Source organism: Alligator mississippiensis, chromosome 3 (assembly GCF_030867095.1).
Source record: "Alligator mississippiensis isolate rAllMis1 chromosome 3, rAllMis1, whole genome shotgun sequence".
NCBI classification, from domain to species: Eukaryota; Metazoa; Chordata; order Crocodylia; family Alligatoridae; genus Alligator; species Alligator mississippiensis.
In genome coordinates, this window is record NC_081826.1 from 25,038,395 (window position 1) to 25,063,008 (window position 24,614).

Consider the following 24,614-nt stretch of genomic DNA (forward strand, 5'->3'; position numbering starts at 1 on the left):
TAAATTATGTTTTATGTCTGTGACTTGTGGGAGTGGGGATGGGTTATTATGAAATCCTGTATTTGTTTGATCGTTGTGTAACAGCTCTTGGACTGCACAACATTTTTAGGCCAGGGGAGTCAAACATACAGTCCACATTGGGTTCTGAGTGCTGCCTCTGGGTCTCATCAGACCCATGCTGGGCACAATGTATGACCATGGCATGGGGCCAGTCTGCAGGCCAGATGTGTTCCATGGAACCCCTCCCCCTCTCCTTCTCCCTATCCCAGAATACCTGATGTGGCAGTGTGAAAAGGTTACAATTACATACCTGGAGCAGACCCCTGGAGTTTGCCCAACTGTGGTGGCATGGCCACCCTCCAACAGGAGCTCCCGATTCTCCCCGATTTTCCCCCCCCCCATGTGCTCTTTTATCACCTCGCTAGGTGAAGCGGATTGGGCTCGTTAAGCAGCCCAGGGTTATTTCTAGTCCCGGGAGATGGGACGAAGAGGGACAGTAGAAGAGAGTGATGGGGCATGCAGATAGAGTGAATGCCTATCTGCTGCCCAGAACTGAAGTCCCCAGGAACAGGGCAAGAGACCTGCAGGGTCTTTAGAGCTCAGATGAGCTCACACACCTAAGGGAAAAAAACACTTCTGCGTTAATTGGTCACTGTGCGTGGTCAATTAAGGCGGCATGGTATCAATTAATGAAGGAAGAAAAAGGGAAATGCTTGATCACAGCTCTGGCGATCAAGTGCTTATGGATTAAGGACATGGAGAGTGAGAGGCTGCATCTGAGTCCCCTGCTGGGAGAAGCACCAATGGACAGATGGCAAGTGGCCTGTAGTTTTATTTCATTTGCTAAGACTTTTTTTTGGTTTTGTTGTATATACCTGGTCTGACACTGGGCAAGTGACGGTCAGCCCTTGGTCAGGGAGTCATCACCCCTCTCCCATTAATTAAGTTATCAAAGTTGTGGCAGATGAGATAATGGTGCGGAAGACCAACCCAATTGAGTTGACTGGCACTGGCCTTGGGGAAGAGGAAGGCCAGTGAATGTCATTGGGACACAAAACCCCACCTCTGTACACAGTAATATCTCAACAGGCAGCCTGCCCAGCTATTGGCAGGTTGACCTGGTCTGCATGTGTTGTGGATCCTGGAGTGGCTGGAACAGGTGGATTGTGCACGATCCAGCTGAGGGAGACAACAATGCTGAATGTGGCATGTGCCCTGGCTGGACTATGCTGCACCTGCTCTGGGATATGTACCACATGCAGTGCAGTCTGAGCTGCTGAGGTGGGTGTGTGCGCAGTGGAATCCAGCTGGGGAAGCTTCTGGATTAGGTATGCTGGGGAAGGGCGAGGCAGAAGGGAATGGAGTCCGTGGGTCCCATCTGGCCTGCAGACTGGCCAGTCGGCCAGATGAGTTTGACATCCCTATGTTAGGCTTTGTACGACATATGACTTCTCTCTTTTTTCTTTAAATAAAGAGGACAGGTTTCCTTACATTATCAAAAGTCCTATTCTCTCTGGCAGTTAACGGGGTAGGTATTTTGACCTTGCTGTACGAGAGCAGGTCTCTATGCTTAGAACTTCTTCCACTCAGCTCAGAGCTGAAGGCATTCCTCTGTTACCCCAAGTTCAGTCAAAATGTTTACAAGCCAGAAGGTTGGGCAATTGTGGTATGCTACCACATTCATTGACTGCCAAGCATCAGTACTCCTGGCTGCTTCCTGCCAAATATGTGCAAAAGTGTTACCCCTTGAAATGTGCGCTGATGGAAAGAAAGGAGGTCAGAGAAAATAAATAGCACTCGAATTTTTTTTTTTTTTTTAAAGCCCCAGAAGCCCTCTATGCTGATTACATTCTCAGTTTAATGCATCTTAATTTATATGATAAATTATAATAAGGAATATCCCTGGTAAGTCTGCAGTTTTATAAACAAGAGTCTTGTATGAAAGAGGATTATGTGTTTTAATGCTTTGACCACATTTATGAACTTGAAGCCAATGTGTGAGAGTCTTCAAAACAGACATGCATGTGGACTTAGTGCATCAAGCCAGCAGAAGAACAGGCACCTCATAGTTTTTGGTATGCTCAAGATGTATGTTTTTGCTATTTAAAAAAAAAAAGGTAATTTATTGATGGTGTCCCTAACTAGAATTTTCACAGAGCAGATCTTGGAGAGAGACACAAAGTTTCCTCCTGCTCTTTTAGGAAAACAATCTCCATAGCTATGCAATTTTATAAAATAGCAAAATCCTATTTTCTGCAAAAAGTAATTTCTCATTTGCAAGATTTGTCAGCTTTTACTTGTAAAAGTGATTAACAATCTGAGGCTGATTCTGTTGCGACAGACTATGATGCATGGCACAGGTATTTTAACATGCAGGTAGTTAGGTCATTTCTATTTCAGTGCATCTGTTCTGACTGTGCTTTTAAATTGTTAAATTTAAATTGTTAATGCAGAAGTATTAAATAAGTGCTGAGAAAAATGTCTGCCTAATATATTAATGTTGCCTTTAACTACTTCTGGTGGGGGCAGGGAGAAATCCAGATAATTTAATAAGCCTCTTGGGTATTTGTATATTTAAAATTTGTATAGAAATGCATTTAATTATATCCATGCCTACACTGATTTGATATTCATGTGGGAAAGAAAGAGACTTTTAATGCACACTTTTGTTTTATCAAATGCTTAATGGAACTGTTTTGTGAAGTAGAGTGTAAAACAGTGGTGCTCAGCCTTCCAGCCTTGTGGGCTGAATGAGTGACATGGGGCTGGTCCATGGGTCAGGTGCTGCACAGAGTCAGTCTGCCAGCCTGAGCCCATGTGCAGCCAAGGTTTGGCATGCAGTTGCCACATTATCCGGCTGTGGGGTTTCCTACAGGTCTGGAAACTTGGCAGCAGGGTACCAGTAATTATTCTAGCTACCATTTTCCCCCAAATTTCAGGACCTGTGGAAAGACCCACAGGCCAAATGTCAGGGCCTCGCTGTCTGGATCTGGCTGGAGGCTGAACATCGTGGGTGCAGAGGATGACATCCTCTTTTTGAAAGCAGGGAGAAGCACAAGTGGCTTTTCTGACATGAACCTAAATCATTTTTAGTACCATTTCTTCACAGAAATCATGCCAAATGCATGAAAACAAATCTAAAATCCATGCCCTATAGAAAAACTGAAAAGATGGCAGTTTGTCTTGTGGGATTTTTAAGAGGGCACAACTGAATTGAGTATAAGACTATTGTAGCAGACACTCATGTCAGTTCAGGATTACATTGATTCCTTTCATACTATCAACCCACATTTGTATCCTTGTGGATGCAGCCATATATATCATGGTACAAACTGAAGTGCACTGGTTTTGTTCATTTTGCAAGTTGGGGCTCAGGGTGTTGGAGTTGAGGAATGTGTTTCTAATGGAAAACATGTCTGACACTTCCTTGAGTCTTCGTTAGGCATTCTGTTTTATTAGGAAACGGGATACCATCTTCTAGCTCTTTTACAAGGAAAGCCTGAATTAAGTTGCCCAAATGGCATTTTTAGTAGTAGGAAATTTATTGCTGCCATGAACATGTGGTGATTGAGAACATTTTATAAGTGAGGTTTTTAATATTGTACGTCAAACCCTCTTTTAACCACCTAAAAATAATGGAGCAAGCTAAACAAGCATTAGATATTGATAATGCCCACCTGCTTCACAGGAGATTAAAGATTGTTTATATTACCAGGGCACTTTACAAACATTAAAGATGCATACAAATACAAAACCAAACTATCAGTTGGCAGAAAACAACCAAAGCAAAAAAAAATTAAAGTCTTTGTTTTGTGTTTTCCAATTATTTTCATATCATTGGTAATGAAGAGAGAGGATTTTTCACTTGCATGATAAGAGTTCTAGTTTTAAAATGTACTTCTGGACTCCTAAAGTTTTAAAACAACTAAAAGAAGGGCCAAATACACAGTGTTTTTGTAGGCTAATGATATGGCACTTGTTAGAATAACTAACAACTCAGGTATACTTTAAAGATAACTGCAATTATATTTGCTTTTATCAACAATTTGGTATAATATTGACTTAAAATCATCTTGATGTTGGTTGGCCAAGGTACTTTATCTTGTTCCTTTTTGAAAGTAGTGGCACGTTTCCTGTTGACTTTATCAAGCCCCAAAAGCACTCGCATTCCATTTGTTTAGTTATTTCTGAAGCTTATTTGAACCATAAGTCTAACCCAATAATATGATGATTTAGTTAATTTTCTACCTCAGTGGTTATGTTTCTGAACGTGTTTTTCATTCTTGTTACTGCCTCTGTTGTTCAGTATTTAACTGGTGATGGTGATCCCTCCTCTAGATAGTTAAGAGCTGTACAAACAGAAAATAAGTTGTTTCGAATTGCTGCATGCGGTAGCAAAACTAATGCTGAATTGTAATCGCCACTAAAAATGAGAGCGCTCAACTGAGCATATGCAATTAATAGCCACTTTGGACTTTTCCCTTCAGGGTTTTGTGGGACTGGAGAAGTGAAGCTGTTTTTGTAATGTGAATGGTTGGTTGCAATTTTTTTTCTTTTTATTCTTTTGAGTACTCTAAATAAAAAACATAACTGATATATTATTCATCCTAGCTGCAGATTGGCATCCAGAAGAGCAGCATTGGTCGTATTATAAAGTAATACATCTACTTGCTACTTTGTAGCAAGTTAGTTTAACTAACCCCATAACCTCTCAGAATGAAAATCAGGTGATGGTTGCTTTCCATACTGAATGTCACTTGGCCATTAGAATGGATTTTTTTTAGTTAAAACTTCAGAGGAAAATTTAATCTATTGTGGACAAATATGATATTATTTTGTAAGCATGTCTTGAACTCCAGGGAGAATGTGAATTTTTTTTGGAGGAAGCCATCTTACTGGCCTTTGAAAGAATTTCTGAGTTAGTATCTTGTTGCTGAGGATAACAGTATCTGTGAGAGAGCTCCAAAATTATATTTGAGAGGAGTGCTTTTGTGTTGTACCATCTTCCCGAGAATTGTCTACATACTCCCATCTCCCTAAATAGTTATGTCAGTTCATAATTATTTTGGCTTCCACTATAAGTTCTGTATGGTAGTAATTGTATTTATTTCTCCACAGCCTGTTAATTATCAATAGACACAATCTCCATGGTTCCTGGTCTTTTTAAAGTGTTAATACAGCAGGAAGAACTGATGCAGTTGCTGATATGGAATGAATGGGAGATTGTAGTTGAGGACAGACTTAAATTAATGTAGTCTCCAAAATTCTCTGCATGTAATTAAAAATAAATCAATTTAAATTATTTTTCAAATGTATATATGTCTTCCTCGAACCAGCATCTGCTAAACTGTTTTGGTCTTGAACACTGTCAGAAATACTTGTGGTTTGGCCAACCTGTGCTCCCTCCCACCCAAATATATTGAGGAAAAAACAAATAAAGTCTCGTTTTCTTCCCTCCCCCCTCCCCCCTGCTCCCAAATCACGGAAACAAATAGTTTGCAGTTCATAGCACTTTCTCGACATACTTAGTGACACATGCTGATTCTTCAAAAGAAGCTAAATTTATTACCTTAAGAGTTATTCTCTTTTGCACTAGTGCTGGGGAAGTAATATCATAGCTGTTTTTCAACAGAGTGTTATCAGGCTGACAAAATGGTCAGAATTATGTAAAATTAGTCTCATGTCAGCCTAAAAATTGACCACCTGAATGTCCTGACATAGTTAACGTTTGTTTTTGGACGTCTAATACAGCTCAATTCTTTTTGGGGAGGAATGTAAATTTGATTTTCAGTCCATCTCGTCACTAGATAAAGTTCTCTTTCAGTGAACGTTGTTCCAGAGTATCAGTGAATGAAAATTCTGCAACAAAATAGCATTATCATACATTTTTTAAAAGTTTATCTTCCCAAACACTTTGGTCCTTGTACAAGAAGGATATGGTAAATATCTTATAATTACTCTAAGATATTATACAATTTAGTAATCTGCCTCAAGAAGATGCGTTTTAAAATTGCTCTTGTTTAAAAGCAAATGTTACCTTGAGCAATTACTCAGTCCTAAAAGGCACACAAATAACTATGAAATTTGGAAATAAAAGTTATACAAACAGTAGTGGTTTATAGTACAGAATCAAAGTGAGGGTCTCTGCTGCTCCATTAGAAGTGCATTTGTTTAAACATATTGTTTACTGGTGAGTGGAGTGAATTAAAGTTTAAACAGTAGACTGCACTTCAAACAGCCTGGGATTCTGGATGCCCAGTTTTACTCATTTTAAAATATTTTTTTTGTTGTCTGTTTAAAAATGGGTGTGGGGTTTGGGGAATGGGGATTACTGTTTATATATAAATGTCAGCTTGAATAATTACAAATTGAAATGTTCAAATAATTCTGGAAGTGGGGACCTGTTATGTCCAAGGTGGCATAATTTTTTTTGTTGTTTTTTAACTCGCCTTTGGTTGTGAATTTGTATGTCACAATTTATGATCAAAATATCCACCAGAAATCTGAGATTTACATTGCCAAAACACATCTCATCTTACCTAATGGTAAGGGTGATTAGTGTGGGTCAATGGTTTTGTGACGGATAATTCATATATAAACTTTGAGCTTTGGATTTTCATTTAATATTTATAAACAAATAATAATAATAAAAATCTGGGGCAATAGCACGTATCATGCTATAGTTACATTTTGTGTCAAAATAACTTTGCTAATATGTTATTCCTTCAGGAAAAATGCAAATTGCCAAGTATTTAAAAACTGATAGACCTCTTTTTCTTCTTTTTCCTTTTTGGAGAGATCAGACTGGTGATTTGCTGGCATTTTAAAATAGACATTTGAAGTACCCCATCTAAACTATAAAAAAATAAAAAAAAAATGGCCGGTAGGTCCAAATGGTCTCTCCTAACTGATTTTAAGCTTGAAAATTGAATAGAGAAAATGTGGTCAAACTGTCCCAGCCTGATGTTGAAAGTCCCTATTCAATAGACTTGGCTCTATTCTTACTTTTTATCAAGCATTCTGGACATATTACTGACCTTCTATTTCCCCGTCTGTCAAATGGAGTTCATCCTGGATGGTTATTACGCTTTGTTTGATGCCTCTAGTGTTACAAAGCGTTGCTTGAATGAGAAGTACTTTGTTAATGTAAAGTGTTCTGTTTTCTTTAAATCTATTTAAACCAAATTGTTGAATTGTAGTTTAATCCAGCAGAAACACTCCTTGCAAAATGCTTTCTGTTGTTTGAGCTGTTGTTAATCTGGAATTGAGGAATCAGTCTTCATTCACCTGGTAGTACACAGAATGACAATACTAGTCAAATTCAAGGCTGTCCTGCTGTATGGTTTTGCACTTTCTTTTGCTGTTCTCTAAGTATTCTTCAGTGTTTCCTCTGTCTCAGTCAAATAAAGGCTTTCAGTCCGTTCTTATTGCCTTACAAAATTTGCTTTTCACTAACTTTTAGAAAGCTGACAGTGTTCAAGGAGTAAGAGAGAACTTTCTAGTTCTTGATCATTCAGCAAGAACAGAAGCTAGGCCTTTCTGCTATTTAAAAATCTTCCTCGCAGCCTCGTGAGATACAGACCTCATGTTTGTGAAAGTCCCAGGAGACAGCGATCATGCATTCTTAATCCAGCAGTTAGCACTTCACCGATATGTGAACGAAATATCAGAGGAGGAGTCACAATATTTATTTCAGTTTGGCAAAGCGCTTTCAAATAAACAATGTATGTGTTATGTTTTGGGGAAACGGATAACTTATTCCAGTTGTCTGCAGCTGATCCCTAAAAAGTCATTTGTAATAGTCACTAATAACTGGACACTCATGTCAGTAGCATGGTTTGAGGAAAGGGCATTATTACATTCTGCTTTGCGGAGTAAGAGAATGCACGCACCCAAATCGCCTAGTTCCAAATCGTGAATACCCGATTAGCGTAGTAGAGTGACTTCCCTAAGCTTTAACAAATGTGGGAATAAATGCAAATAGTCTGTATATAAGGAAGCTGTACCTTTTACAGTAAGGACTGCAGTGTGAAAAAATGGTGATTTATATCAGTGCAGACAGTTCAGGGTTTATTTGCTAAGAAACCTGTTGGATTTGTTGGAACTGTAGCTGCTGCTAAGTCTTCTGAAGTACTTTGTCTGATTGGCAACAAAAAAAAAAAGTTTCTGTTTCTTTCCGAAGTGGACCTCACCATGGTTTTATTGCTTTAGTTATTTTCCAGAGGCAGAAGTGCTAGCTTTGGATGCTTTATCAAGACTTTTCCACCCGGCATGCATGTTGCTGTCATTATCATTTAACTGTTAAAAATACTGGTGGAAGAAGTTGGTGACTTGAATATCTGGGGAGCTGGCAATGGGTACTTTCACTTTTCCTTCCTTCCATGCTTCTAGGGGACACTGCTTTCATCCCTGTCTTTCGAGAAGCATTGCTTTCCATCTTCTTTTTAAAACCTTGAAAAACATTGCTTTCTTGATGTAATTAACCATTAGCTTCCAGGTTTTGACTGAAGAGGTTGTGAAAAATAAGGAATGCGTTCCTTGGGCCTTGCCTCTAGTGCTGGGCCCAAATAGAAAGGTTTGAGTGTAGATCTTTCATAGGAACCTTTTTCTATGGGTAATCATTGTATTGTTCAATACTAATGCCCAGCCGCTGCTACTACCTCTGATGCTGCTCTGCTCTCCTCCACCACCCAGGGTGCAGAAATATCCAGGTATGCTTCTGGTGAGAGAAACTATACATGCAGGACCATGCAAGAGAAAATGCTTCCAATTCCCTTCAGTGCAATGGCTGAGAATTAAGCCAAGTATGATAACATAAAGATATGGCATTTTTTCCATTTCTTTAAAAACTAAAAAGCAGTGAAATACTGCACAATATTTGAGTAATGAATAGCTCTCATTTTTTCTTTTCTATTCCTCCTTACGCTCTGTGTGCACTTACTGCTTTGCCATCACATTCTCTGTGGTGGTATTTACTAATTTTTTAAACCACGCAAGAGGGTCAAAACTTTACATATGTTCTGAACCAATATGGGGGATTTGCAGATGGTGACATGAGGTTGTCTCCAGAACCTGCCATGCCAATTTTAGGAACATCGTATTTGGGCTTTGGGGATACTGGGGGTGCCTACATCATACATTACTTGAAGCACCACCACTAGGAAATGGAATGTAACTTACTGTGTGTTATTTATAACCAGGGATCCTGGTTTTCTCTGCTTAAACATAGCAAATCTTTTGATACCATCCCAAATCCATGATTAAAATGAAACGCGCATATATGTGTGTGTGTGTGTGTGTGTGTGTGTGTGTGTGTGTGTGTGAGAGAGAGAGAACTTAACACAGTGTTTTATTGAAATATTTACAATTTTAAAGCAATATGGAAGCCCTACCAGTGCCTCAGTAACTATAGTGAAATAAATTCTAGTTACCTATACGTTTGGTATTTGATTTTGGGTTTTGTATCATGGAAAATCAGAACTCGTTCCCCCTTAGCTCACAGAATACAGATCCAGGCCCACCTCGCTACCCCTGATGGAGGGGGGCCTCCAGCTGCCAGGGCTACAGGGCCAGGGACCTGCGTCTGCAGCTCTCTGCCCCCTCCCCCCCCCACAACAGTGCCCAAGCCCCAGCTGCAGCTTGTAGGAGGGGGTGGCTGCTGTTACGTAGTGGAGCGCAGAGCCCAGCTTCCCCACCCCCATGGGAGACATGGCCAGAGTGGAGGCTGTGGTGGGGGTGGGCTGTCTGCTTGTGGGTGGGGAGGGGGGGGGTGTAGTGGCTCCTCACCACTGCACATTCCCAAGGGAGGCAGGGGGGACCCATGCCCCCCAGATCTGTGCATGGGGCAGGCTGCCTGCTGTGCGCTCAGGCTCCCTGTCCGGCTGCCCTCCCCTGGGGCCTGCACAGCCCAGCGGGTGGGACCAGGTGCAACAGGGCAGCGAGCGGGCCTGGGTGGGAAAGCTCCTTGCCGCTGTGGACGCATTGCCCTGATGAGGGGTCTCCGCGCCCGACAGCAGCGAGAGTAGTGGCGTGGGGTTGTGCCCATCTCTGTTGCCAGGTGGGAAGAGGACAATGTGAGGCTCGCAGCAGCAAGGAGCTTCCCCACCCAGCCCTGCTCTGCTCTGCTGTGCTGGGTCCTGCCCTCCGGGCTGCGGAGACCCCAGGGGCAGGGCAGGGCATGGAGACCAAGCCAGTGGCAGGGAGCCCCCCACCCCGGATGAGCTGCCCACGGCCCCATCCTGCTCCCCATTGGGGCCCTGTGGGCTGCATTTTCCAGCCCCAAGCACCATCTGGCTAGGCAGTAGCCCCTGCCCCAGTCATCACCAACTCCCTCCCTCTCTCCCTATGGTGGCCTCAATGCCCGCTCCTTCCCCCCTCACCCGACTTACCTGTGGGAGCTACTCTCCAGGCTGCCTGGTGGCCATGTGCATATAGATGTACATGGTGTCCCCTGCCTGCCCACCCTCCCAGCCCCAGCCCCTTGCAGGCTGGAACTCTGCTAGCCCACAGAGAGCGCTTTGCAAAACTGCAACATCTGTGTTTCTCCATTAAAAAAAAAAAAAAAAATCCTTATTTATCTCAGGTAAAAGGGGAAATCCGTGGTTTTTCCATTTTTCTGTGGAAAACGGAAAACCCGGATCCCTATTTAGAACTCACCGAGTGTGCTCTTGGGTATAAAAGTAAAGTTCTCAACCAGTTAGAGCTGCAGAGCTTTTATTTTCTGAAAGAGAGTATTTAGGTATTAATTATATTAGTAAGTTAATTTCGACCATTGCAACAAGTAATGAGGTGTAGCCACTTGGTTTTTGGACCTTCGGGCCAAAGCTGTCTGTGGAATTTAGCTTGTGTTTGCCGTATGGTAAGCTGCAGAAATATTTGTTCGCTTCTGAGAAATGTCTGTTAATATCTTTAGAGAATATACTTGGATTTCTTTTCCTCCTAGAATGGACAGAAATTCAGGTTTCAAGAAATGAGAGGCACATTTTATCTTTTTCTCTAGCTAACTTGTAGTTTTCTTCTTTACAGCTGCATTTTTTTTTTTTTTATGTGTGAAGGGGTATTTTGTAAAAGTGGTACATTTTTGAACTGTTGGATAGTAAATTTTGCTTTAAAAGATTTGCTTGTTAGATATCATTTCTTATTAACTATTAGCGTCAGTTCATGTAATGGTCTCAAAATATATCTACTGATTTAAATTGTCACTGCCTCTTGTCTGTTCACAATGTCTGAGGAATGATTAAATGATCTGTTTACATCAAATTAAGCGTTGCCGTTATGCACCGTTTTTCTAGAAAGCAGGCTGTTTGTATTGAATTTAATAAAAAAAAAAAAAATTACTCATTTTAATTGCAAGAAAATATGGCTGGTAGTATAATAAATTTGACAAAAAGTTGTTTTCTCTTCTTTAACTTCCCCCATCTCTCCCTTAAATATTGTACCAATACAAAAGAAAAAAGGATTGAAAAATTAAAGATGAATCAAACTAACTCTGGCAGTTAAGTAGGGACTTCCAAATGGGAGACAGAACTACTTTGTGTATTCCTACCAATGTCTGACTCTATATAATCAGTGCATTCTCTTCATATTTACATTCAGATTAAGCTATGTTTCTAAAGTTTTTCTAATTCCTGACTTCATTAGAACTTGATTTGCATTTATATTCTAGTATATTAAATAGTTTAATAATATTCTGTTAAACAGAAATATGTTGTTTTTCAATGAGCTGTAGATACCAGCATTTTTATGTAAGTTAGCAACTACAATAAACCGTATGTAGCAGTTTACTGGTAAGTTTAGCAAGAAACACAACATGAGAAAAGTGGTTCCTTATGAATCAAATTTTACTTCAACCTTGTGTCAAGTTCCAATTTTTCACGTTAGTGTTCTTTGTGCTATATAGTGGCTGAAATGCACAAATCTAACTTTAAAGCAGTGAAAACTGTAACTTGTTTTAAAAGATTGTTTTAATCGTAAGTGCTCTTTAGAAATCGCTGGGATTATTTGCAAATTTACTTTTTTAACACGCATTTTGATTTTACCTAGTTCAATACCAAATGGAAATGATGCGAAGCCTTCGCCATGTAAACATTGATCATCTTCACGTTGGCTGGTACCAGTCTACATACTATGGCTCTTTTGTCACTCGTGCCCTCCTGGACTCCCAGTTCAGTTACCAACACGCAATTGAGGAGTCTGTAGTTCTCATTTACGGTTAGTATGAGGTTTCCTTTATTATTCTTTTCCCCTCTTAATATTATTACTACTATTTTTGTATTCTGTCTTTTGCCTGTAAGAGTAGCCTGGCAGGCCTTTTCAAGTAAATACCAACCCTGTGTCTACAGCAGCCTCAGCAGCAGCTAAGTCTAGACAGGGTTTCCTTCTTTCTGTTTATTTTTCTTGCTATCAGAGCCCTGATGTGTACGTTGTGGAATGCTGGAGTAGCTGCTTCATTTTTATTCCTCCTTCTCCCCTCCCTCGTCGAAGGGGCTGGTGGAACTAGACCAGATGTCTAACAAACCCCGATTGCTAGAGTGTCTGGCTCTGTACGTGACTGACCAATCATAACACGATTTGCCAAGTTTTTTTTTTATACCTCTGACAGAAGCATACAAAACCTGGACTGTTTCTTAGCACAAAGATTTTTTTCTTTTCTGCCTGTTTAATGGTGTTTCCTCAAGCTCTCCAGACCAGATGTTCTGTGCTGTATCAGAACCGTAGGCAATTTAACAGCTTTATAGCCTCACCCTCCCCAAACACTCGCAGTTTGCCATATCTGGCAGACTTGCATATAGTTTCCAGCTGAGAAGTAAATGTAACGTCCTGAGTATCTGTCAGAAAAAATACTAATGAATACGATCAATCTTATGAGCTGCCCCAAAATTGTTTCAGTATGTTAACAATTGGATTACAGTAAAGAACAAGTTGTTAAAGTATACTTATATTGGCTGGAAACATTGCATCATCAGACCTTGATGAATTTTCCACTTGTTTCAGTCTATTTTGGTTTTCATTTTATCACCGATTGCTCAAAGTTTTACTGTGTTAAGGTTCAGACAACATGAATGTTAACAGTTTCTTTCTAATGTTGGCATGCTGTAGCTGCTGTTATGCTGCAAGTGTTAAGCTTCCTTGTCCTAGGAATTTAACAGTTTGTTTAGAAAATTTTTTTCCTCAACTCTGTACAGTATGTCAAGACATTTATTTTTTTTTTAAATGTATCATTTTTTTGTCTGAAACAATTAGACTGTAATATGAATTAGCTTGTCACTAATCCTCAATCCTTTTTTTGTACTGTGTAATTTAATAAATGTTTTTCAGTTTAGTTGCATGATATGTAGGGCTGTCCTTTTGGGAGAGGCAATCTTTGTTCAGTGGGGCATCCATTACATATGAGCTGTTTGGGTAGTAGATATGGAACTAAGCAAAGGAAATCAGAAATTTATACTTATTAGTCAGAAAATAGCTTGTTAAGGTGCTCTGCAAAGAAATATTTTAATAAACAAACATATGTTAAATAATCTTTGTAATTATGTGCCTCTTCCTTTTTTTTTTTTTCCTAGATCCCATTAAGACTGCTCAGGGGTCGCTGTCACTAAAGGCATACAGACTGACTCCCAAACTGATGGAAGTTTGCAAAGAGAAAGATTTTTCCCCCGAAGCGTAAGTATTTTAAAAGAATGTTGTCTCACAAAGTACCTGCTTCTGTGTGGGTGAAGGAAGGGAAGGAGTTGTCGTCCTTCCCCAAACTGAGCCTATAAGGTGCAAATCTACCCTGGTTTCTACTTTGCTGGGAACTAGGTATGTGATTGCAGTGATGCATGGGCAATAGCTGAGCAATGGTGAAAATACTGCACTCACCCTCCCTACTGATAGCTTGGAAGGGGACAGTATTAATGTATGTTTTAAAGGATGTGCTGTATTCTGTCATTCCAGCCATGGGGTGAGTGTTGTGAAGACAGCTTTAACGGGGCGTGGAGACTAATACTTTAAGGGGATGGAGAAAAGGAAGTAATTGGTCTCCCTTTCTAAGACCTTGTCTGCATAAGTAGAATTGACTGATGTTGGCATTTTGGTAGAGCTGTTCCAGAACAACTCCACCATGTGGATGCTGTTCTGGAATAAACATGTTTTTATTCTAGAATAATTAGTGTTTCCAAAGGGTTGTTGCTTACATTGCAGCTGTTAGCGTGACATCTTTTCCCCTTCATCATTTCAGTTTTTGACATCAAAAGACCAATACTTGTCATGGATTTCATTCAGAAACTCTGAATCACTTCATTGCTCAGTGTCTAAAGATAACATTTCCACAATGACCAAACTAGTCATCTGTTTAAATTCTAAAAACTGAAAGCAAGCATTTTAGTTTTCTTCAATACGCATAAAAAGAGGGTGTGGACAGATACTTTTTCCTAGACTATGTGAATTGTATGTTTGTTTGGTAGTCTGAAAGGTATTGGTGTCTGCTTTATTTAAAAACAGTAATAAAAGCAGGAGGGAATAAATCTAAAGTAAATTGGAAAGTTTTATTCTAATATGCTTGCAGAATATAACCATTTCCTAAGCATTGTTAATCTTTTCTATATCTATTATCACTTAGTTATATATTCAACTACCAGGGAAAGCATTATCCTTAGAAATATCCATGTTTTTCATATAATACAGTGGTTATGAAATTAAAACTATTCCATGGCAGTGTCATAATTAGTCACTTGGACATAAGAAAACATGATGGTAATGAAAGTGGTAAAGTATTCTGGACAGGACAGGGTTAATCTTGCCAGTGCTGTCTTTTGCTGGAGGGTTTATTCTTTTAACACATTTGTGAGCAAAGCAGTTGCTTTAATTCTAAGGGATTTTCCTTCGGGCAGTTTTTGTTGGCATTTATAAATATCAGTTTTGCCATGCAACTGCCTCTGTACCAAAAAGGCCTGACTGTTGTCTGTTAGTAGACCTTTGGAAATTTAGGACTGTACAGACTTACCTGCTGTTGCTTTAACAAAAACTGAGACTCTGGGGGGGGGTGGAAATTACCAGTTTTATTTTAAAAAAAACAACTGTTTTAAATTTGCTTCACAGATTGAAAAAAGCAAGCATTGCATATGAGAACATGTTTGAAGAAGTGCCAATTGTAATTAAGAATTCATACCTGATCAATGTGATGCTGTGGGAGCTGGAAAAGAAATCTGCAGTAACAGATAGACATGAATTGCTTAGTCTGGCTAGTAGGTAAGTACCTGTAGGAACAATGGCTGCTTCTTTACTTATGTTCCCAAAATGTGCTTTAACACTTCGGGTGAAATCCTAGCTGCTTTAGTTTTCTCATTGACTTTAATGGAGCTAAGATTTCACCCTGCATGTCCTTTTTTTGCTCAGACAAACACTACATGGTGTAAATTCAAGAACAAACACTGTACATACTTGACATATACCTGTGGTGTTTGAGCCATGTAAAGCCTGTGTAACAGGGTGCATTTCCTCACCTTAACGAGAAATGATTTTGCAAATCCTTTAATGGTTAACATCTAGAAATTGGACCAAATAGCTCTTCAGATAGCAGTGTATTTTAGCATTGTTTTTGTTAATATATGAATATTTGTCTTAAAAAGTAAAGCACATGGTTTTTTTTCTCATCCAATGTTGTGCAATTTAGAAAGATGAATCCCTTTTTAAAAGAATGATGTCTAAAGTCCTCATTTTAAATATAAGTTTAAAAACTGTTTGATTTCCTATCAAGTGAAGTGTAAAGCTTTTATTAGTAATATAGCACTATCTATAGTAATTTTGTTGTAGATTAGAAAAAATTGATTAAAAATGTGTAAAATAAGCTGCCATAAATACCACTTTTGGTAAAATAACTGCAGTGAATAGTTATTGATAGAATCAGATGCTGATTGTAATTAGAATTTACTTGTCACCGTTTATTCAATTTTCAGATTGTTTGGCTGGCTGCAGTGTTGGGTCCCCCAGTACCAAGTCAGCTGATTCTTCCACACTTTTAACTTTTAAGAGTAATGTTAATGGGATGAAGTATAAGTCAGATCCAGTATTAGTGGTTGCATGAGTTGTTAGCATGAATCACCCAGAGATCTCTCTCTGGACTGTGGTCAGCAAAGCATCTATGCAGCAGCTGTGCTCCTGCCTGCCATGGCCTTGAGCCTTTAACTTTAGGCTAGGTTGTCATGAAGTAGACCAGGGTGACCAACCTGTGGCATGTGTGCCTGAAGTGGCAGGGTCAGTCTCTGTGTGACACATGGCAGATTGAGCAGAAGGCAAAGGAAGAGGATCAGAGTGGCACTTGGGGAGGGCGCAGACTAAATTTGTGGCCTGCCTGGCAAAATAGATTGCCTGGAATTGAAGTAGAGCATCCTCTAACCCTGTTTGGGGAATAGTTTGGGTTTTCAGCACAACTGAATTGTTTTTTGAGCCAAACATTCATAATCTAGAATAGATGCCATTCCTGGCCACTTATGGGGAGGAGGAAAAACTGCAGGTAATGGAGATTTAAGATCTGTTTGGATTTGTAGAAGCTAGAGAATTCCTGGTCTGATAGTCATATGTCATCATGACTCCTTGTGAGAGATTTCATTCATTTTTCCAGAAGCTGTCCAAGACAGCAGGTTTGAGTTAAATCACATTTTCAAACATTGCCATTTCCTTGTATCCTGTTTTCAGCTGGTAGTTGAAAAATTGGGTAAGAGCTTCATACAGCTGTCTGTCCCTGACTCAATTGGTAAAAAAGAAGTACTCTCCCTGAGGATAATGGTTATTTTGGTTTTTGGAATGGTGACATCTAAATTCTCGCTTTGTGCAGAGATAGCTAGAGCGGTTGCTTTTGCACCAGAGAGAAGTTTTTTGAGAAGCAGCAGATAGTGGTCTCAGCACTGGCAGTTAAGAGGACAGAGGAAACACTAAATTCTTTTTGCTTTCTGTCCTCCCCTAAGAGGTTATTGCCACTTTGTAAGTCACCCTTTGTCTCTGACTCATTTCTAAGGAATCCAGGACTCCATGCACATTGCCCTTGGCCTTGTTAGCAATAGAGGATGAAGGCCGCTAAGTCTAAGCAAACAAAATTATTTTAATTAGGCTCCTGTGTATAATCAACTGATCAGAACCTCCTTTTCTCCCTACCCAAACCCTAGTAACTCCTAGTCATTTCTAAGGTCTGAATCCTAAATGTTGCCCAGAAAGCTTTTCAGAAAACTTTTGGGCTGTACATAACCAAGCTCCATCTCGGTCCAAGAACACTGCTGGTTTCATCATCAGGAGTTGATGATAATGTGAGGAAATTTGGGTTCTGCCTAGCAGAAACCGTATGTCAATGAAACTCTATAATGGGTTCTATTCCGCCTGTTGCTGTTTGGTCTTTAGAGAGACCTTTGACCTTTTGTATTGGAGACCTACCTCATTAGAATGTGGAAGGATTCCTTTTGGTGATGGCATACTTCTAGAGAAAATGAATCTACTAAATCCTATGAATCTGTTGAATCTTAATACATGCACAGGGATGTATGCTTATGAAGAACTGCATTTGTTAGGGAGAGCAGCATGATCAGTCTCATTTTACCTTGGAATCTGTTCTCTCCCTTTATGAAATGCCTGGCAGTAGTCATCACCTTTTAGATACTGCCCATCCCAACTCCTGTGATCACAAACATTTCCAGGTGCTGGAGACTTGGGCAAAGGGACTCTACATCCAGGGAACTTGGTCTCTCCAGGTAAACTAGCTTTGGGTTTAAGTTCTGGATTTGCACGGTTCTGAGAGTTAAGGAACTTAAGAAAAATGTTTATCCCCAAAGTGTTACTTATTACAGATAATCAGGCCATTGTGTTTTAAATAATGTAGAGTGGCTTTGACAATTTTGGGATGCCATGTAATTGTGTGAGTAGGTTCAGTCCCCTAAGATATTTCTAGTTGCCCCAGACCTGGTTGTGTAAGAACAGTCGCACTATGCCAAGTCACTCTATGACACGGCTTTGCAAAGTCTGTGCATTGGGCGGTGGTGGATTAGATCATCTTCCTTTTTGATCAGGTTTAGTTGTACAAGTAACTCTCATTCTGGGTGCAGACCAGTACAGTATTCACTTCAGTTGCAGGTGACCACAGCTCATCCTATCAGATTGGGTACTCAGAACAGAAGCAGCGTAATTCATTTCTTGAGAGTTTTGCCTCCCAGGAAATCTAATTGGAATAATCTAATAAAAAGCTAAGCTCTGGGTGATGTGTGAAAACAGGCAAAGGCTTTCATGCCCTGTTGTTGTTCTGCTCCCTGAAAGGGTCTTAGAGCCTGAAATTTTGCCAGCCTTTTGATAACAAGTTGAGGCTTAATATAAGGAGTTGGGAGTTAATATACTGTCAAGTGGCATTCAGGTCTTGAGAGCAATAATTACAAGCGACTCCCATTCTTTTTCATTTCTTTTTTTGTTCTTTTGATGATCAAGTTTAATAAGGACTACTTATGGTCTAGCTTTATACTTGGTTACTCTTATGATATGTTTGTCTTGTGCAATTTTTTTCAAATAGCAGCAGCAGAATTGAGCATGTGCTGTGCATTTACAGTAACATTATATATTAAAGGTATTTTTCAAGCAGTTAAAATATTTTCTATAATAACATAAGGACTAATGCATTTTCAGGAACAATGTTAATCTTTGTACAGAATTATTCCCATGCAAAGATCTCAATGTGATTTATAGATTATTAGGATAATTTGTATCTCACAAATGGGGGAACCTGAGCTATTGTAAAGGTAAGTGTGTTGCCCAAAGAAATGCATCCAAGTCAGTGGCAGAGCATGGTTCATGGCTCCTGACCTCCAGTTCTGTGCCCTTTGATACAAGCACAGCTGTAGAAATCTGTTGAAAATGCCAAGCAGGAAAACATTGTGCTAGAGTAAGCGGGTGTTCTTTCCAGTATCCTTTATCCAAGTAGGTCGTTTTTTTTCATAGTTTCATAGTTTGTAGGGTCGGAAGGGACCTGAGTAGATCATCAAGTCTGACCCCCTGCCATGGCAGGAAAGAGTACTGGGGTCAAACGACCCCAGCAAGGTGTTCATCTAGCCTCCTCTTAAAGACCCCCAGGGTAGGAGCCAGCACCACTTCTCTTGCAAGTTGGTTCCAGATCCTAGCCACCCTGACAGTGAAGTAGCGCCTCCTGATGTCTAGTCTGAACCTACCCTCTGTCAGCTTGTGACCCACTCTCTGGTTGCGACCCTCGAGCCAGTTAGTGACCCAGTTGACTGTGTAGGTGTCAATGCCACAGTCCCCTAGTTTTTTAATGAGAATGGGGTGAGAGATAGTGTCGAAGGCCTTCCTAAAGTCCAGAAAGACTACATCCACTGCTATACCTGCGCCTAAGGATTTTGTGTCCTGGTCATAGAAGGCCGCCAGGTTGGTCTGACAGGATCTGCCTCTAATGAGCCCATGTTGGTTGCTCCTAAGTATAATCTCCCTTGCTGGCCCTTTACGGACATGTGTCAGGATAATTCTCTCAAAAAGCTTACCCAGGGTTGAGGTAAGACTAACTGGCCTATAATTTCCTGGGTCCTCCTTCCTCCCTTTTTTGGAAATGGGAACCAAATTGGCCCTTTTCCAGTCCTCTGGCACCATACCAGAGCACCACGAATGCTCGTAAAGCTGTGTCGGGGTCCTGCAATGACCTCTGCTAATTCCCTCAGCACTCTGGGGTGGAGATGGTCAGGGCCTTCTGATTTATATATGTCCAGTCCCTCCAGAAGTTCCCTGACTAGATCCTCACTGACCCTACACCTGGGTGCGCCTCTCCTGGGGCCTACGGTGGTCCCGGGGGGCGGGAGGTGGGGGCTGTGACTCGGTCCCTGCTTAGAAAAATGGAGGCAAAGAAATTGTTAAATAGGTTAGTTTTGTCGTCTAGTGTGACGACTAGATTTCCTAGCATGTCTTGCAGAGGCCCCACGTTACCCGGTACCTTCGTTTTGCCCCCTCTGTATTTAAAAAAGGACTTCTTGTTGTCCTTGATCCGGGTAGCTAGTCCCAGTTCCATCTCCACCTTGGCCTTCCTGACCACCCCCTGCAGCCCTGAGCATCCGCGGTATAGTCCACCCTGAGGATGGCCCCTCCCTTCCGTTGGGTATACGCCTCCTTTTTAGCCAGGAGACATTCCCGTATGCTTTTGGTGAGCCATGGGGGCTTTTGTGCCTTCTTGCCCCCTTTGATCCGTGTTGGGATTACCTCCCTTTGGGCTTGGAGGATCGTCTCCTTAAGGAATGACACACTGCTCTTGGACTCCCAACTCCCCTCCCCTCTGGGACCTCAGTGCCTCCCCAACTATTCTCCTTACCTCATTGAAGTCCAGGGCTGCTGCCTTGCTGCAGCAAGGCCCTTGCCACCTTTGGCTGGATGGTGAATTCCAGCAGGCGATGATCGCTGTTGCCTAGGTGGTCGAGCACCTGCAGACCCCTCACCAGGCCGTCGCCCGTGGCCAGGACCAGGTCCAACAAGGCATCTCCCCTGGTGGAGCTGTGCACTTCCTGGGTTCGATGGAGGTCCTGTATCTTGACTAGGAACCTACGTGAGTGGTCAGACCTGGCTGACTGCTCTTCCCAGCAGATGTCTGGAAAGTTCAGGTCACGCGTGAGGACCATGTTCTTTGACCTAACTACCTCTGTGAACTGACTTAAGAATTCCTGGTCTAGCTCTTCCCCTTGGTTGGGAGGTCTGTAGTAGACCCCCACCGTTAAGTCCCTTTCTCTCGACTTCCTTGTATTCTAACCCAGAGCACTTCAGTGTGCCCCTCCTCTGACCATGTGCTACTTGTTGAGGATGTGTGTTTCTCCTTATGTAGAGCGCCACACCCCCACCTTTCCTCCCTGTCCTATCCCTCCTGTGCAGCCTATAGCCCTTGATAGTCACTGCCCAGTCGTGCATTGGTTCCCACCACATTTCTGTGAGCTCCACTATGTCTGGGTCAGTGTCAGCTAGCAGGAGGGCAAGTTCCTCCTGCTTGTTCCCCATACTATGAGCGTTTGTGTAGAAGCATTTGAGGCCTCCTGAAGATGCATGTGCTGCCCCCTGAACTCAGTACTGCCTGGACCCCTGTTGCTTACCTGGGTATTTGTTCTGCTCGTCATTGATTCAGGCTGTGCTGTTCTTGTGGGTGACACTTGGTTTAGTGGTCCAAGGCTTCCTCTGCCCTCGTCTTCCCCTTCCCCTGATGAGCCTAGTTTAAAGCCTACCGGAGGAGATGCGCCAACCTAGAAGAGAACACACGCTTACCTTTGGGGGAAAGGTGGAGCCCATCCCACCCGAGCATGTCTCTCGTCGTGATGTGTGGGGTCATTGCCTAGGAAGCTGAAGCCTGCCTCGAGACACCATTCCCGAAGCCGCCAGATGATCTCTCTGATGCGGGTCTCGTGTCGTCTTCCATGTCCGCTCACTGGTAGGACAGAAGATAATACCACCTGTGCCCCTGTCTCCCTCAGCACACCCCCCAGAGCATGGTAGTCCATCATCAGGTGATCAGGGCTTCTCCTGGCCACATCATGTTCTTGGTTTTCTGTCACCATGTTCTTGGTCAGACAAAGCAATCCAGCCCAGGAAGTAGGATACCCTGTAAAAGAGGACGTGGGAGCAGTCCCTGGGTCAGGAAGATGAGAAATTGCAGCAGAGTACTTCTGTTTTCAGCATACTCCAAACTCTGCCTAGTGAAACCGATGGAAAGGGTGAGGACAATGCAATTTTGAAAGTGCAAGAAAAATCAAGAAATTTGGCAATCCATTTACCAAGACAATATCTTTTATGCAGAGTTGAATATTTTGTTGCATTGTTGCAGTACTTTGTCCTATGGAAGAGAGAAGCAAGTTCCAAATAATATGTTTTTATTATTAGTTTTTCTATGTACAGATTCCAGCATTGCACAAAAGTTTCAAAGGGTGCACAAAGACCAGATATAGGTATCTTTGGCAAACATTTGCCACAGATAAAGTATCTCCTTTGCCTGGCTTTTTGTACCTTACGAATTCACTGTTAGATACTAACTTCTCCTTTACTGACATCTCCCTACATGGACTTAATGCACTGTAACCTCTGTAGTATGGTGTAAAATATGCTTTCATACTAGAGGACAAAGATTTCTCTAATACTTTTTTTTATATGTAGAACTATTTTGGGGATTTTTTTTTTTAAGTTATCTGTGTTTGCATTTCTGTCTCATTTTGTGCAAGGCTTTTCTTAACTACAAGTGCCAGCAGACGTAGAAAAAAATAACACGCTTTACTGGAAGCAGCAATGCATCACTTCGACTGACCCAGTTCTGCAGCATCTGTATAGATTGGGCACTTCAGTGGGGCTTTTTGGCGCTTTTGTCTAATAGCTGATTCAATCAACTATTAGATAAAAGCACCAAAAAAGCCCCACTAAAGTGCCTGGTCTGTACAGAAGTTGGGTAAGCTAATGGGTCCAGCTAAAGTATGCCTCTTCTGGGTATAAGCTAGGCTCAGCATGGGGGCTTGCGCAGTTTAAAGTGCCATCCTCCCTCCCCCCCCAACATCTGCAGGCAGCCTGCTTGTTTAAACATGTTACAGATACTTTGTGTTTCTCTCTCAAATCACTTCCTTTTAATCCTTTATTTTTTTTAAAGGAAATGGGAACAGAAAAGGGCAAAATGCATGAGAGCTGTGGAAAAACTGGTCCTGCCTTTGGAGCATACTTATCTCTTCATGTCTTGGTTCACATCTGTTTAAGTTATCTGTTTTTAGCTTTTTGTTTCCCTGGCAATGAAAGCAAACACCATACTACAGTAACTTCTAACAATAACTCCCTGTTCCTGTGTTCTGCTGCTCTGAGCTGGTCTAGGCGATTCACATAAAATCATTCTCTGTAACCAGTCATATTTCATGTGGCTATTATCTGTAAAATAATTATGTATTTCTGATATCCTTGTGCCCTACAAGTCCATTATTGTGTACATATATAGGCACTCTGATGATATCCAGTTCTAACACTAATTCTGTGCAATATAAATTCTGTGAAAAGCTGAAAATATACATACTGATGGCCATGGCAATATTCCTTAGATCTGAATATCATACAGTTAAAATATTCAACAAAAGAAAGCCCCAGGAAGCTTGAAAATACCAGTGCCTTTCTTGCTACTGGATAGTTGAAGTCTTTTCTCATGTAGCTCCCAATTAAGATTTTAAAACTTAGGTAGAAAACAAATTCTGAAACAAATGGTACAAGTTTTCAGTTGGGTGAGCAGGTAAGTCAGCTTAGCAAATTCTTAGCTGCCAGGCCCAATACTCACAAACAAGAGAGAGAACCCGTTTCCCAGCCACTTTCTCGGCTTGCTCAGTGTTATGCTTGGTGTATGAACAGCTTTCACTTCTACCTATGAATTTCCTGGCTTTTGTGAAAGCAATTTACACTTGAAAAGGTCTCCTTTTAAGGTGTGTTGATAGATCATATACTGCGCCTTAAGATTTATGCTACTTATGCTGTCTTCTGGTGATTTCCAGCTGGATTTCACACACCACGTAAAAATTTTAGGATGATGAAATGTGTGGAGGGAATGAATTTGTAAAAGACAGGGGGAAGCTCATGAACAGTTTAGAGGAGTGCTGGCTGCAAGGCACAAGATTGTACTAGGGAAGAACACAAAGTAGGAGGGGGAGGTTTCTTCTACCTGAAAACTAAGAGCAACGGATGTCACCAAATAAAAATGAAAATGGAGTTTAACTGTGCAACTGCCTGACTTGGCATTCAGCCAAGTAGGACTGAGCAGTGCTTGCTCCTAATTAGTCAGAAGCACCAATATAAAGCAGTGCCCACCATGTACACTCGCATAAATCATATAGGAATGAACACCTGTCTCCGTAGGGACCATGCTGAAGGAGTTCTCTGTGAAAAAGTTCAGTTTGAAAGCTGTACCTTAAATTTGGTATTTCTGCAAAACACTGAATAGATTAAGCCATTTTCATTACCACCATTTCTAGGAGACTTCATTTGTTTGGCCAAGCCTACAGATTATATTATTTGGGTTTGACCCACCCAGACTTGCTGCTTCCGTGTTGCTTCTGGTATGCCATGCTGAATTGGCTTGACTGGAAGCAATGCCTTCTGTCAATAGTTAAGAGCAAGTGATGTCTCCAAAATTTTAAAGTATGGCTTGGTAGCTTGGCTTACTGGAAGGAGCCTGTAAGAATATTTAAGTAGTCCATCAAGAATGCCAGAAATCTTGCATAAAGCTACAGTGACTTTAAACCAAGGTTAGGAACATAGCTGAGTATCTGCTGTTTAGGAGTCCACCTCACAAAACCATGCAATTGTTTCATATATTGCTACGTTTGGCCATGTTTTGAAATAATGTAGGTGATGTCACCTTTGGTGATTTTTGCAGAATGATGAGGAATGTTACACCGCTTCTGTGTGCTTGCATGTTGTACCTGATGTTCACCTCTGTAACTGCTAAACCCTCGAGGGTTAGGTGTTAAGTACAGGTGTAGCAGAAAGCTCTGACCAGAGATGCTTGCTTGCTTACATACTATTCTGAGGGATGCAATACAAGCATGATGACTGACACTTACATCTTGACTTTCACTAGTGGTGATTGTTCATTCTCCACTTCTTTATTTTTTTAATTT

General features: G+C 41.2%; 1 protein-coding gene across 1 annotated transcript in view; it reads left to right on the forward strand.

Moving 5' to 3' along the window:
• EIF3H (eukaryotic translation initiation factor 3 subunit H) overlaps positions 1 to 24,614 on the forward strand; it is a 119,733-nt gene that overhangs the window by 86,520 nt on the left and 8,599 nt on the right. Inside the window, exons 3-5 of the mRNA XM_006261876.4 lie at positions 12,043 to 12,210; positions 13,560 to 13,659; positions 15,076 to 15,225. Coding sequence (XP_006261938.1) covers positions 12,043 to 12,210; positions 13,560 to 13,659; positions 15,076 to 15,225 — 418 coding nt within the window. The remainder of the gene's footprint in view (positions 1 to 12,042; positions 12,211 to 13,559; positions 13,660 to 15,075; positions 15,226 to 24,614) is intronic.